We start from the raw sequence: 16,958 nt of genomic DNA, 5'->3' as shown, positions 1-16,958 counted from the left end.
TGTTGTATTTTTAGCTTGACTTTTGGAAGAATAGTAAGGCTATCATATTCACATGGCGTGAATGTTGACGTAGGAGTAACACTGGTTAAAGTTTTGCATTCAACATCATATCTCATCAACCACTAATGATATTTGCTTGTAACTTGACACATGTATTTGAGAGTATTATAGGGGGTCACTATCCAAGGCCCATAACTCTAGCATGGATTTGGTAGAATTATGGCCCTTTTTGAACTTTGAATTTCATGGTCAATGTGTTTGCATGATACATTATTCTTCAAAACAACTAAAGGTTTTTACTTATAACTATATACATGTTTGCTGTATCATAATTGAAGGTCAGTTGCTAATGTCCATAACTCTCTCACTGATTTTGACTGAATTATGGCACTTTTCACAATATTTTCTTAGTTCAAGTTTTTCGTACAAGATCAGTCTTAAAGATCCTGTATGTTTTGTGATTGATATTGTTAGTGTTTGTATACTTCTTCTTCTTCTTCTATTCTATGCTTAATGAGGGTCCATCCGCCCTTTCGGGCACAAAATGCAGCTTTCGCTGTCGAAAACGGACCCCGGACATGTTACCAGTCAGGTCCTTAAAGGGTTATTTTTGAACCACAAAGTAGTGATATTTTACCTCCATGCAATTTCCACGGAGAATTAGCCAAAGATAAGAATTTTGAGCCGAAAAGTAGGTCACTGTCACTGTACAAGTAGGTCACTGTACGGCGGTCAATGAGAACCTAAATGTACAGTAACCTGTGACAATAGGTTACTGAATGAGTGTTTGTATACCACACTTGCAAAACATTAAATATGTATATAATTATGCAAATAAAACAATTTTCAAACACTGAAGAATATGTAAAATGTGTACTGCAAATATTTATGCACATTATATTTAATCAATAAATTATATGCATTCATTTCTTAATGGAAACTTTGGCTAAGAATTTATAGAAAATAAATTTCTAATTACCTCCCTTTATTTGCATGAAATTTTAAATTCGGTAATATCTTTATAAATAATGCTTATTGGAACTTAAATTATTAACAAATCTTAATTTGAGCATCATATCTTTGAAATAAAACCATGAAAAAAATGTGTTACAGGATCTTTAACTATCGAAGGTATTCGCATAAAACTTAATACATATCTTTAGGATCATATTTGGAGGTCACAATTCAAGGCCCATAGCTATGACATGTGTTTTGACTGAATTATGGCCTTTATGAATTTAGAAAATTTTTGGTTTAAGCTTTGCTTGCAACATGATCTTTCATAAAAGTACTGATTGTATTCACTTGATTAATGCTTTTTGAATTACAATATTGAATGAAAACAGGCTCTTCGTAAACTTAACACAATTTTTTGGTCAATATCCAAGACTCATAACTATGTCATGTACATTATGTTAATATTTCTGAATGAAATCTTCCTCATTGTTAATTCTTAAATTATCCAGGCTCTTATACTACTATCAAATACTGAGAATAGTCAAGCAAACTGTTCTATCTATGGACAGCTCATGTTTATATAACTTTTGTTATCTAATTATTATTTGCTATTCTGACTTTTTAGCTCTCCTATTTAAAGAAAAGGGAGAACTTTGTACTCGACTCAGCGTAGGCATTGCATAACCCTTTTGCAAGTTTGTAGAAGGGTTTGGGTTGAAACTTTCTACATTTAATGTTCTCAGTGATGGCACAGGTCCCATTAACTTTGATTTAATAAATGATTTAGTTATGCCCCCTTTTCTTACTGTCAAGGACTGAAAATAGTGAAACGCGCACTGTCTTACTGACAGTTATTGTTAAATCATAAGTTTAAGAAAATTGTAAAAGTAGACAACTATTACCAGTGTTGTATCAGGTTGATGATGGTCTGAGATAGAAGTATCATGTGTTTCACAATAATTTATAAATATTGGACAAATTTCATAACAATATTACTAAAATCAACCTTATTATAACTTTATAATTATATTATGATACATTGTCCATATACTTTTGTATGTTTGTTTTAATATTTGTCATCAACTAAAGCTTTGTTTTCTATGAACCTGCATGACAGAATAAGAGTGATATTTGAATAACCTTAAAATGGGGTCATTGGAAATTGTAAAAAAAAAAAAAATTGTGTACTTTTATGTTACATTTTACTATTTACCTATGCATATTCATCGAGAGCTGACAAGTCTGGAATTAACTCAGATTGATAATATAAATACATATTTTATAAGGAAAATTATTATTTTCTGTGTTGTCAATTTAAAGAAATATATTTTACAGTTTTATTTTATGAACTGTTAAGCTTTACTCATATTTAGAAAACACTTTGAAGAAATATTCACATTCCGTCCACATGACATTGTATTAAATTTTGAAAAATTAATGCTCCTTTTTAAGTTTTTCATATACATGTAAATACATGGTAATAAAATATTTTCAGCATTATGTATTTGTGTGTGGTTTTTGTTCGCTTCAATTGCGATCCAACGTTACAAATTTATGAAATATGTATTACACTTTAAACATTATACATCTGTGTATGTGCTGACAAAGCTCTTTATTGTTTATGATATACCATAAGAGCTGCAGTCAAGCATTTCTGATACATTAATCTGGGGATCTCTGCATTGTTTTCCTTAACAATCTTTCTGTGTAAATTAACTACTGTACATTAGATTTTAAAGCAGCACGCCTCCAGATTCATGTTAATTTTCAGGAAAATTTTGAAAATGTATTTGAAAGTAAAATATTGTGAGGTGAACAAATAAAGTTTTTTACATGTTTCACTCGGCACAATCTATGCAAATAACCGAAAAGAGGTCAAAATATGCAAAAACAGCCCTTACTGCGTTAGTAACGCAGTAGAAATATGCTGATAAAATACTGCAAAATCGGTCTTAAAACGAAATAACATGTAAACTAAAACACGAATCTTGAATGTTTTTACCTTTCTTAAAATATTAGTACAGTTTTCTCAATTTTTATTTTTATTTGAAATATTTATGCTCATCTGGAGGCGTGCAGCTTTAAAAACGTAATCTTTGAGATGCAGTTGAAGAAAAGAAAAAAAAAATGATAAAGCTTCAAGTTTCTGAGAAAATAAAGTATAGACCATACAATGTATGAAACATTATTTTTGAAGATTGCACGATGGGTGACACCGTTTGTTAGAGCAATCTTGAAATTGATGTTTGATAACAATACATTCAGAAGATAACGTGTAATATAACTTTTAGGGGCAGCATACTATGAACGTATCGGTCCATTGTCGATCTCTAGGCCTACTGTCATTTTTTATGATAGCCATTTATGACATGATAATGTAGGGAGATGTTTTTACGACGATTGTTACACATTTTTGGCCATATCTTGAAGTTTGGTCCAGCTAACCAACTTTTCCAGTAACCAGTAATTTCCAGATTGTAACTAAGCAACTGACTACTGGTTCACCATGGATGAGAGACAAATGACCATCACACCTGGTGTCCGAGAATTCTCGTCGCGAAGAAATTTCGGGTTGTCCGATAATCGAACCAGTGACCCTTGGATTAAAAATCCGATAATCTCCATAATTAGCTAAGTGGAGGGATGTACTAGTATTTGTTATATAAAGCTTTCGTGTCACCAAAAAAACTTACGGAGTAAATATGACTTAAGTAACCAAACAAGGGAATTAGAAGTAATCAAACATGGGAATACGAAATAACCAAACAAGGAAATAAGAAAAGGTGCTTGTACTACCGGTTCTCAAATGCCTCAAATTTAAAACAACACCAATCATTTATTTACAGTTTTAAAATAAAATGAAATGAGACAAAATAAAAATTTGACATTTCATAAAGACATATAGACATACAATATTCGTAACAATTTCAAATGAATGATGGAAAGCTATGTAACAAAGTACATGTATTTCACACAAATATATATTGTTATTTGCTTCTAGTATACATGTATAGCAATGTCGTATAAATTATAAAATAATTTAAGGCTGTTTCCATACAGACAAACTTAAACATGTTCATTTCCGTTTGTAAATTGATTTTGTAAAAGCTTTATTTTATCTAATGAAGATGTATTAACATAAATATAAGATAATAATACATACATGAATATGCATACATGACGAAAATTCCTTTTTGTTTGGTCTGTCTGTATTAGATAGAATGATATTATTGATTGTCTTTCAAGACAGAGAAAGTTAACCTACAGCTGACCTAGTCTATTGTGGCAGCAGCTTTAGCTTTATTTGATAGTTCTCTTCACAAAAGTTGCCTGCTTTCATGACCTTAAATTTGGCTCCTGCTGGATATGTTCTTTCATTCTCGTCATGCGAGGCATATTTTTCGATATTTTTTGGTTGCCATACACATTTTGCACTGTTGTCAATTATAAACAAAACAATATTATCACCTGCAACATTTTCAACTGTTGGAAAACTTTGGGCGTTTACCTCATCTTTTGTTGACGAAACAACAGATTGCCAATAGAAAGCCGTACCTTCAGTATACATGTCTACATCCTCCTTGATCATTTTCATCTGGCGGTACGTTATCCCGCTTTCAGGGGTTATTTTGTCCCAAAAGAGCAACAGCATTTGGTACATGACAGCATATGGTCCAAGGGCCAGGTCATCTCCTGTTGGCTTGTAATTATGGATGCTTGTTTGTCTTCGCATAGCCATACTGATGTAATTGTAAAGGTAGTTGGTCTCAATTGTGTATGCCTTTACAATCATCTTGTAGAAATTCTCCTTGGTCGTAGTACCCATTATCATTTCCGCATTTTTGGTTGACACGATGTGCATAGCATCACAAACTTGTTTCTTCACAGCTTCAAATCTTGCAGTATTGCTCTCTATGTCCTTCCAGATATCATTCAAAATTTCAATATTTGATTTGTATGGGCTGATATATCCCGGATGAAATGTAGATTTATACGCAGCGATTGTGCAACTAAGAAGTCCTAAATGTGGCTGTGTTTGAAATGTTGGCAATTTTTGTCCAAGTATGTTATTTCTGTGTGCCGATAGTATTCTATCCATGTCCGGGTATTTGTATGCTCTTGCAATTTCTAGAGCACACAGTCCACTCGTGTCACCGCATTCTGATGTACATCTCTTTGCGCGCATATCGGCATCACAAGCTTCATATTTAAGTATTTTCTTCAAAATATTAACATCATTCCAAAAAACTGCTTGATGTAATACTCCCCATCGACGATTATCGGGAATACAGTTCAACAAATGAGCTTTCTTTGGGCTGTCCGGTTCGCCGATAATATCCCAGACCTTTTGGAAATTCCCTTGTTTTGCCGAGAGAACTAGATCATTGATAAGCATCGACTCATTTTCGATGTCACAACAAGAGCTGGAAAAAAGTTTTCAAAACGTTTTTATAATTGAACAAACGCAGTATCTCAAATTGTAAAATATCTATAAAATTTATGTTATATTGTATTGTTTCAATGCCCTTTTTACTTAAAATTATATTTACATATAATTTACTTCTGTGTAATCTATTAACGTACTCCATATAATTTAGATAACAAAATATGATAGTAAATATAGAAATCAACGTACCTGTCCGAAGCACCCATTCTGATATCGAAACATGAAATAAGTTTTCTTTCATTTGTCGACGCTATATGTATCTCTAAATATATATAAATGGTTGACGGGAAACCCCTATTAAAACCAGATCAGTGAATTTTCAAAACAAGCAGCGTGGAAAACCCCGTTTCTTATTCTCAAAGTGGTTTTCCGATAATTACAAATATAAACCTGTATTAACCATTACCTCCTGATCACACGTTGTGTTGAGTCATACTGATAATATGAATTTAAAATATGTGTCTATCGCATTTATATAGGCCTACTACTTAAATTGTCGGTGTTTGGTATTACATTGTAAATAAATATGTGTAACCGGCGTATCGTTATTCCTTTTTTTAGCTTACCTCCATCGTTATTCACAAATCTCCATAATCACGCGGTTGAATGCAATTTGTATTTATATAAGTGGTTCTAGCCTGATGTACAGGTATGTAAAAAGAGCTATAATTGACTTACGAGAGCTCTTCGAAAAGAATTGCTTATTGTCCTCTATCTCGTGATCCAAGTGGGACACGACATAACTGTATAGAGTAATTCAATACACAACGGTGTATAAATGTACATGTAAGACTAAGTGTACGACATACAATTTGCCATTTAAATACACGCAGTCATTGACCACTGTAAAAAAATGGTTGGTAGAAGCGTCGACAAAAAAGATGAAATACGGGCTTACATCAAAGCTCGCTCAAAACTTGGTTGCTCTTTGAAGCAGTTGATGACTGAACTCTCTACTGCTTACGGGCTTTCTTGTGTGTCTTATGACACAGACAATGGAAAAAGAAATTTGAGTCTGGTGTAGAATGCATCAAAAATGCACCAAAATCAGGTAGGCCAAAATCTGCATCTCGTAACGAGATCGTTTCTAAAATAAAGGATATCATTGAAGGAGATGCCAGATTTACAGTTCGTGTTATTGCACGAAAGGTAGGCATATCGCTATGAACGGTTCACTTTATTTTGAAGAAGCATTTGAAAGTCAGAAAGATTTCTGCTAGATGGGTGCCACATCTGTTGACCGATGATAAAAAGAGGCAACGGGTTAAGGTGGCCAAAAAGCTGCTTCAAATGTTTCCAAAATATGACAAAAACAGTTTGCCATGTCGTCACAGGTGATGAAATTAGGTCCATTATTGTGAGCCCGTCAGAAAAGTTAGCAAGAAAATCTGGGCCACTAAACACAACAAACGCCCAATAATTGCCAGATGGTCTTTGAGTGCAAAGAAGGTTTTTTTTCTCTGGTGAAGGAGTCGCAATAAAAGTGCCGGTGGAAAAGGGCAAAAGTATCAATGGGAAGTACTACAAAGACGCAATACTTAAGAAACTGAAAAAGTATTATAAGAAACGATGCCTTGTCACTGGTTTTAAGCATATCCGTCTTCTACATGACAATGCCCCCGCTCATACCTCCGCAATAGTTTCGGCGTTTTTGAAAAAAAAGTAACTGTTTTTGCCTCACCCCCCCCCCCTATTTCTAGACCTTGCCCAATGTGATTTCTTTTTGTTTCCAAAATTGAAATCCTTCTTTGCTGGGCGGAAATACAAGTCCTGACAGGCACTTGGATCTGCCATTCATCAGTACCTTATTACTGTGCCCAAATCAGCGTACCGTGACGCCTTCAAGAAGTGGATACATCGGCTGAAACTTTGCATTTCTAGCCACGGGGAGTACTTCGAGAGCATGAAATGAACACGTTTGAACTAACTTGAAATTTAAAGTCTCCAGATAAAAATAAGCAATACATTTCGAACATCCCTCGTTAAAATGAAACTATTTTTTTTATCTTCTAAAACAAACTTCAATGCACATAGCGAAGATATTTGGCATGTAACAAATCGTCGTGAGATTGTCTGCAAGTCATGTAAATTATGCACCAGGTTAGAATTGACCCACCCTTGAAGTCACTTATCTTAATAATAAAGGCTTATCATAATTTTACATTTATGGGAAACTTAAGTGCAGACCTAGGACACATATATATCGACATGTAACATTACTTTGTGGAAGGCTACATGTTATTTACGTAATTATGACCCTGAGATCAGAAAATGACCCGCCTCGGGATCATATATTTTTGAAAAGATTTCTTCTTAAGAAATATATTTTATTTTTTTGTATGATGTTACATGACCTTAAGCTAGGGTATTTGGTCTGTAGCACCATTGTCTAGTGTACCCCTACATAAGTTAATGAACCATGGCCAAGGTGTTTGGAATGTATGATTTTTAGACCTTGAAAGTCGTTCAAGTTTTGATTTCACTAAGGTCAAGGTCATCATTTATACATTTTTCTATTATTAGTCATATTATAGAGCCTTTTTAATAAGTGATTTATAGACAGATTTCTTGAACATCACATTTTTGGGGGTCAATGCCCTTATATGACTTAAATAGTTCCTTTTTTCCCCTTTAAGAACGACGATCAAATTTGATGTGTAGGTACCTTACAAGTGCTTGTACCATAACGTAGTGTTTTATACCACTTGGAGACTGAATACCTTTTTTTCTGCGTAATCGTGTGGACTATCAATTTTCGCCCTGAAAGTTTAACCCTATAAAGACATGTTTTCTAGAACAAATGCAAACGATTAAATGAGACAGCTGCAAACGATTAAATGAGGTTGATAACGACCAAAAACTAACAGAATGCAATTAAACCTTGCAATTCTTACACCAATTGTATGCCAGCTTTTCTAAATATTACGCCCCCCCCAACATAAACCCTGGATCCGCTTCTGCTTTTTAAAAACCAACTGGCTTATTGCGTTTGTTAATAGGTTCACACTATGTAAAACTAAATAATACACACCATTCCATGCTTAGTGTTTTGTCCAATAGGATTGTAGTATTTTAAATGAATCGTAACACATTGACTTTGTTAAATCGGCACACTGTTAATCAGTCTAGTAAATCGACTTTTTGTAAAAATAATTTAAAACACTAAGTCGGTTAGAATTTATAAGTAGGTTTTAAAAAATCAAATTTGTCGCGCGCTGCGCTGCGCCTGACCAATTTAATTTTGTAAAAACGTACTAATAAACTTTAACCTATACATAAATCGGGTTGTACTCTATTATCAACGTAGGCCTAAACACAGTGTCTCTTTCACATTTTGGTGATCTAGCTGTGTAAATGAGAGCCATCGGCACTTCCGTTATGGAGCCACCGACCAAAACAAGATTCATGAAAAAGTAAAAATAAAATGTATTTAAAAGTAAGACATTGGGGAAGCGAACTAAGAAAATAATTTACACATAGCACCACGTTAATTACCAAAACAAAAAGAGATTAAAAAAGGAAAAAATAACCACAATTACATTAGGAACGGAGAAAAAATCGGGTGATAAATATTGAAAAATCAGACCATAATCGCACACTACATGTTGATTATTATTTGACTCTTAAATCTTTTTACTTTTCATAAAATCTTTTTTTCAAGTTTAATTTTCTCAAAATAGTATGACTCATCTGGAGGCATGCATCTTTAAGGTAAATAAAATTAATGTCTCAGACTTTTAGAAATACAATGATATTTGCATATTTTATGCATTTCATTAAAACAGGTGTCCAGAGAAAAGTACCACAAAAAAATGGTTTATATATGTATTGTACACATACTGAAAACGTTTATTCTCAGACAATAAGGTATAACGCTTGGAGTTTTGTTTGCTGGATCGTGTTTAAAATGATCACTTAATTGATTACAGATACATTTATAGATATAATTTTTATTGAGACAAAGTATTATATATAGTGAAACATTCTTTGTTTTAATCATTCTACAGAGGTTTAATAAAAAAGTGAATACAAATGTCTGCTAAAGCATTAGGACAGCAATGGTTACATGTATATTTCTTGTATCAAATATCAATTTCAGTCAATTATGTCAATTATTATTTGCTATCATAAAAAGAAAGAATAATATGATTCATAAAAAACCCCAAGGGGAACAGTTATATGTCTTAACATTTTAACATTAATGACACTGTAATGGACATAATTTGGTAATAAATGGACATATTTTGTTTTAAAAGCGAGAAATGTATGGAAATGTATAGTACACAAACACGTTTTTCAAAAGCTTTTTTTTCAAAGTAGTTTTATGTGTAATGATTTTAATTTTATGTCAAAATTAAAAGTTAGAAAGAAAAAAAAGGGGTTTTTCACACTTTTATTTTAAAAACGCAAACAAAAAGTTCGACAAAAAATTTTTCAATTGGGTCATGGTACTCAAAATTTAAAATTTCACTTTGGAACATCACTGACCCCATACAAAACGCCGAATAAACAACCTGCAATTGCACCAGTACTGTCACTGTCACCGCCGTGAAACATGGCTCGATCGCATAATACACTCCAATCACCATCGCAGGCAAGTAATGCGTCATACGCAATCATCGGGGCGTCATGTCCGCTTGCCCCTCCCCAGTTGTCGTAACTCATCATCGTGTAAAACTGATCTCGTTTAACGACATTATCTGCCGGAAAATGTGGCTTATTTTTACCTTCGTGTATGTTCCTCAATCTCAAATATGCCTTCCACTTGTTTTCAAAATAGCCCCAGCTTTTTTATATTTTTCTTCACGAAAATGCCCTTGCACGAAGAAACGTATTGCTTAGCTAGTTCCAGACATCCGATCAACCCAATTCCCCATTCGCTTACTGGTTTCTTTTGAACCGCATATGAAGTGAAAAGAGCAGAAGCAAGAGAGCCGAGATATCCAGTTGGGTGATGATGGGTCATTCTTCCAGATTCTATGCTAACTTCGATAAGATCTTCAATGTCAGCAGGTCGTGGATATCTCAGTCCAATACACATTGACCTCATGGCTGCCCCACAACCCCCTCCTCTCGGATTAAACGGAATACGATACCCAGCTTCCTTGAATGGCTTTAACTTTTTTGCCATATCCATGCAAGTCACACCAGGGGAACGATTTTCCATATCATCCATACATTTTTGGTATGCATCTGCAAGAAGTGAATAAAGGTTTTCTTTATCTTCACACGTTTTGTGTTCAACAAGAGCGTCTGCAGTTGCTAAATGCATCACCGTGTCATCACTAACTGTCCAATCAGGTAAGCTTACCTCAATATGCTTAATACCGCCCATGTCTTTTAACTCTTTATGAATTTCTTCACCTCGCATGCAAAATTCCCATGCACCATTTTTGTAGCCGAGAGCATCTCCGACAGCACTTAGAACCATACCAGCAATGTATTTTTCTCTTCCTGTTTGAACTGACCAACACTTCGTACTCGTTTCCATTTTCTTTCGATTCATTTCTTAATTCAGACTTCCGATAATTTGAGTTGCTTGCAAAACAAGTGTCCGTTCAAACACAAAGTTGAATTGCTGACATGTGAAAGAAAAAGTACATTTCCTTGTATTTCTAACTTGACACATTTTAATTTGCGGAATTTTTACTTGGGTTTCCTATTTTCACCAAAATTATGCTTCCTGGTTTATTTTCCATTTTAATGTCAGGTGTTCTGTTCATTATATAGAACTTTTTTAAAAGTTTAGCACAAAATCCACAAGGGTACAATTTTCAATAGTTTGAGATTAAAGTTTTTAAATTTAAATAAAAAAGAAACCTAAAATTTAATGAACGGAAATTTTTTCTTTCTTTTAAATTTTAAGGGAAAAATCGTTATTTTTTAGGTTGGGGGGCCCCGGTTTTCTATTTTTTTTTTCTTTTGGTATTGAAAATGGGATTTCACTGCCGGAGTTTTTCCTTTTATTTTTTAAAATAGGAAAAACACCCTCTAAATTTTAAAACGAAAAAACATTTTTAACTTTTTAAACGAATATTAAAAATTAGAGTGAAAAAAATGAATCCCTAAAAACATAATGCAGATTATTGTATTTATTTTTTGAAAAAAACAACACAGCAAAAAAAAACTTTCCTTTTGCAAAGGGGGTTATACGTGAAATGTTTTGTCATTGCAAAAAAATTAATATTTACTTGTTTAAAAAATGATACATTTAAAAATGGGTCTTGCAAAATTTTTTAAAATTTTTTTAATTTGATTAAAAAAAAAAAAAAACACAAAATTCCCATTTTCAATGGAGATTAGACCATATTAATTTAAAACAAAAAAAAATGTTTATCTTATTTGCTTTAGGAGACGAAAAAAATACTTTGAATATGACGCGAGTTAGTAGAAGATTTTCTCCCCCGGGCAAAACGGCCAAGGGGAAAACTCTGGGGGGGGTTCTTGGAGACCCGAGAGCCTTAAAAAACAGGTTTTTTAACGTAATTCCAAAAAATCGACTTTGGGAATATTACCAGGCAGCTTATTGGGAACAAAAAAGTTTTAAAAATCGAAACTTTTTAAGAATAAAGCATGCGAAAAGGAAATATTTTGAAAAACAGTGCACATCGAATTGGAGGACGGATCGAATAAAGTTTTGGCAGATTCCGGGCTATGGAATACGGGATGGGGAATTCTTTCCCACAAAAATTCAGTTCACACAACAGGCACAAAATTTAGTCTGTTGATAATATAACAGGGGAAGGGTCTGGCTGATAACGTTTCGCTTGCGCGTATAAAAAAACTTTTCACCCCACAATAATCCTGAAAATCTGTATAGGGTTTCTTGGGGATTTTTTTTTAGACATAAATCGATCAGATTTGCTTTGGAAAAAGTCGAGTAAATTTTGCGCGCATTTTCGTTTTTAGGAAATTATAAAAAAGATCGAAGAGCGAAAGTGAAAACAAATTTTTTTAAAACAATTATAAACACGTACACGATGGGGGAGAAATATGTACACGTTTTAAATAGGGCTTTTCCGGCAAAGGAGACCCCTATTTACCAACTGGAAATGATCTGTCACTTGGACCGTTCGCTGTCATGTATCAAATTCTTTTGTTATTTTGGTCAGAGTTACAGCGAGAAAGTAGAACAACATACAGGAACATGTTGTTGACGAAAGCAGATTGTGACCAGTATGTCATTGGGAAACGGTTTGTTTGGCAGTCAATCGTTTCGTCATCCACTGATTTGAAAAACGCTGTTCCTTTCCCGACATGTGGGCCAGACGGAGAACAATCAGTTATTTTCACAATCGATAACAGAGCCAACAGTCAATGGCAGCCTCGAAATATTGAGAAATATGCCACGTATATGGAGCATGAGAGAACCTACCCAGCAGGTGCCAAGTTTCAAGTTACAGGGAGGACTGTTAATGGTCCTGACATTCACGTCTCCCTCACGCTTCTAACAAACTAAAAATTGAGAAATGTTTTGATTTTGTATTCAATCGTACTCATTTCCGCATAATATTACTTGTTTGATAAATAGCTCAAAAAGCATACGATTTCTCTCGCTAACTAGGTAGAAAGTATTAAAAGCTGATACCCTCAGAGGAACCAAAATATTTCAAGAAAATTAAACTAGAGTAAAATTATTCATGATTTAAGCAATTATTTTTTATTTTGTGCGGTTTAAAGACTGATTTTTAGAAATTTATGTAACCCTTTAATTTTCTTCCCCTTTTCAAAGGAATGGCATAAATTTATATCTTCAATTAAAGCCCGGCTCGCCCGACCGAGTGAAAAGTCAATATTTGCAGATGTTATAAAAAATAATTACATTGCTATCATAAGAATAAATTCTAATGTGACAATTCTCGATTTGTTTTTGGGAAAAATACTAATTTTGAGGTATTGTTAAAACCTTTAAGTTATAAATCATTTTATGATTTTTTTTAAATTTTTTTTCAAAGAAGATTCATAGATAAATATGCAGCAAGAATGTAGAGCTAGTATTAATTCTTGTGATGAATTTATTTTTATATATAAATTCGATAAAGAAGAGCTTTTGGAGTGGCACCTTATAATATCATTGAACAAAACACTGCGTATTTCAGCTCATAATCTTAGAACACACGGGCAGAGAAAGGGTAGATCGCTCGGCACACGTGAACCTCCATAAATGTTCAGTTATTGGTGTACACATCCCTAATCATAGCCATATTTGAACAGTGTTAATTATAAAACATGAGTATGACGTTCCGATCGCACACTATATTACTCCGACATGAAATATCATAGTAATACTTTACATGAAATATACGTTGATTTGTGAAAAACTTTGTCTGAAATGCTGCCTGTGGTTTATTAAAATCTCTTTTTATCCGCATATGCTCAAATGAAATATCAAAATATATAGTGCCAACTCATTTTGTGTAAAAATTAAAATTGTTAATTAAGCACGGATTGTTCAAAATTTTTGATTTTTTAAACGAAAACTTAATAATAAACAGAAAAAAGCTATTCTAGAAAAGGAACTGAGCAATCATGAAACAATAATACTATTTACACAAAAGATGTGTGAATAATAGAAGATGACTTAATGTGCTCTTGATATTAATGGTATAGCAGAGCATATGTATAAGAAGTACTGTCAAGCAGAAAAAGATGTAATATGATGGGTCAAAACACTTCCATGATTTGATTGTTCAAATTCAGCAAATAAGTAAGAATTAAAATCAGCTTTGTCGGATAGCATAGTATCGCCTGTTACACCGGTATGTCCAAGATGATAAGTTAAACGACAAGCGTATCTGTTCCTAACCACTTATGTTTAAAAATTATACATTGTACTAAATATTCTATACATTGTTAGAATGTAAAAAGGGGAAGGTTTGGATTTAAACCCAAAGGTTTTTATAGTCCACCAAATGCTTTTCCATGTTTTCTGAAAAATTTCTAATTTCAAACATGTCATTCAAAAATTTTTTTGAATATTTTTTTTTTTTAAAAAGAAATTTGTACTTGGATTTGTCGAAAAACCTCTGTTAAACGAGCATCCAAACCCCTCACCACAAAGAAACCCAAAACTAAATTGGGTTTGTAATTTATTATTTTAGTCAAATTAAAAAATCAAGCTTAAACTGTAAGATTTTTATATTTAAAAAAGAATGAAAAAAAATATTAGAAATTTCACCCTTTGGGGGAAAATTTGCAGAAAATTAATGCGCCTTCATTTGAAATTTTAGATTGATTCCCCGAAATTTTTTTGGCGGTTATGTATAAGGGGAATAACCCGCTTAAAAAAGTGAACTATTTTTCATTTCAATAAACATTAGGTTGAAATTTGCTACCATTAAAATTTTTTGGCTGACACCCCAAAAAAAAAAATGATATTATTTTAATTTGAATTTCACGTACTGAAAAATGATATTTAATCTAAAACCCTTCTTTTTGGGGAAGTATTTGCAAAAGTATTTAAACTAGTTTTTGACCTGAAATTTTAACAACGATCTTTGGCCCCTTTTTAATTTGGAAATCACTGTTTTAAATTTAAAATACTTTTTATAAAAGACAAAAAGGTAAAATTTTGTTTATCTATGGATTTAAATATGTTTCAAAAAATGTCGTATGGTTTTTAAAAGGCAAAATGACCATTGAAAGCCATGAAATTTTTTAAAAAGGGAAATTTTAAATTTCGAAATATATAAAATTTAAAAAAGAATAAACCTTAGGTAGGTCATTAACGTTAAGGTCAAATTGTTTAAAACTGTTTAAAAGTTTTTTTGGTAAGTACAAGTAAATTTTATTCATTTTCCAAATTAACAATCAATTAAGAAAAAATCAAGTGAAAATAATTCCTTCAAGGTCAAAATTTAATTTTTTAAAACACAAAGAAGGTTTGCCGAAAATGTCATTTTTATATAAATCCTCAGCTAAAAATTAAACCTTTTTAAAAAAAGAAAAAAAAATCCTAAAATTTTGCCTTCAAGAAGGCATTTGGGCGAAAATCAAAGCTTTGTAAACGAAAGGTCTTTCCAAAAATTTAGCCTAAGAAAATAAAAAAGGCAAAAAAAACAAGAAAAATTTTAAAAATTTGCGTCAAATTTATAATGGGTCAAAAATCAATGGTCAACGAAAATTTTTGTCCAAGGAAAGTTGGTCAAATATAAAAAATCAAATTACTAAAAAAATTGGCTTATATAATTCAAAGAAAAAATTTTTTAAAAAAAAGTTGAAAATTACATTGCTGGGTATTTTTTAAATCGACTATTTTTGTCCGACATACTTTCAATTATAACTTTACGGAATAGACTTATTTTCCTTACGATGTGAAATATAAACAATCGTTATACATTATCAAAGATAAAATCCTTTTCTAAAACACATGGTAGAAGTCTTTAAATAGGTCAAATCCATACTTATGCCTCCGAGAAGAACGTACAAAATAGGTCAAATCTATATTTATGCCTCCAAAAAGAACGTAAAAAATGGGTCGTCAAATCTATATTTATGCTTTCAAGGAGAACGTACAAAATTGGTCGATCTATATTTATGCTTCCAAGAAGAGCGTACAACAAGGGTCAAATCTATATTTATGCTTCCAAGAAGAACGTACAAAAAGGGTCAAATCTATATTAATGCTTCCAAGAAGAACGTACAAAATTGGTCAATCTATATTTATGCTTCCAAGAAGAACGTACAAAAAGGGTCAAATCTATATTTATGCTTCCAAGAAGAACGTACAAAGAGGATGAAATCTATATTTATGCTTCAAAGAAGAACGTACAAAAAGGGTCAAATCTATATTCATGCTTCCAAGAAGAACGTACAAAATGGGTCAAATCTATATTTATGCTTCCAAGAAAAACATACAAAAAGGGTCAAATCTATATTCATGCTTCCAAGAAGAACGTAAAAATGGGTCGTCAAATCTATATCTATGCTTTGAAGGAGAACGTACAAAATTGGTCGATATATATTTATGCTTCCAAGAAGAGCGTACAAAAAGGGTCAAATCTATATTTATGCTTCCAAGAAGAACGTAAAAATGGGTCGTCAAATCTATATTTATGCTTTGAAGGAGAACGTACAAAATTGGTCGATCTATATTTATGCTTCCAAGAATAACGTACAAAAAGTGTCAAATCTATATTTATGATTCCAAGAAAAACATACAAAAAGGGTCAAATCTATATTCATGCTTCCAAGAAGAACGTACAAAATAGGTCAAATTTATATTACGTACAAAATGGGTCAACTATATAATTATGCTTTCAAGGAGAATGTACAAAATTGGTCAATCTATATTTATGCTTCCAAGAAGAACATACAAAATGGGTCAAATCTATATTTATGATTTCAAGGAGAACGTACATAATTGGTCAAGTCTTATTTATGCTTCCAAAAAGAACGTAGAAAGTGGGTGAAATGTATACATCTGTGGATAGATAATGTTTCTTAATTCAAAATTTCACCCTTACCATGATTAAACGCTGAATGTTCTTCAAGCCAGTGCTTAGGGACATTGACGGTTAATTACACTTTCAAGTACCGTCCATGAAAAGGCATC

The 16,958-nt window shown here is 32.6% G+C and overlaps 1 protein-coding gene and 1 pseudogene across 1 annotated transcript; both read right to left on the bottom strand.

Moving 5' to 3' along the window:
• Window positions 1–4,036: 4,036 nt before the first annotated feature.
• LOC132755058 (uncharacterized) lies at window positions 4,037–5,731 on the bottom strand. The gene is made up of 2 exons (XM_060745845.1): window positions 5,594–5,731; window positions 4,037–5,381 (listed from the first exon to the last, which is right to left on the bottom strand). The coding sequence occupies exons 1-2, from the start codon at window positions 5,608–5,610 to the stop codon at window positions 4,235–4,237; spliced, it is 1,164 nt and encodes a 387-aa protein (XP_060601828.1). The 5' UTR covers window positions 5,611–5,731; the 3' UTR covers window positions 4,037–4,234.
• A 4,121-nt stretch (window positions 5,732–9,852) lies between these two features.
• Window positions 9,853–11,131, bottom strand: LOC132755057 (ADP-ribosylhydrolase ARH1-like; annotated as a pseudogene).
• Window positions 11,132–16,958: the final 5,827 nt, after the last annotated feature.

Source organism: Ruditapes philippinarum, unplaced genomic scaffold (assembly GCF_026571515.1).
Source record: "Ruditapes philippinarum isolate M1 unplaced genomic scaffold, ASM2657151v2 ctg4367_1_1_1_1, whole genome shotgun sequence".
NCBI classification, from domain to species: Eukaryota; Metazoa; Mollusca; class Bivalvia; order Venerida; family Veneridae; genus Ruditapes; species Ruditapes philippinarum.
Note: the sequence above shows the minus strand (reverse complement) of the source record. Positions and strands in the feature narration are given on the sequence as shown.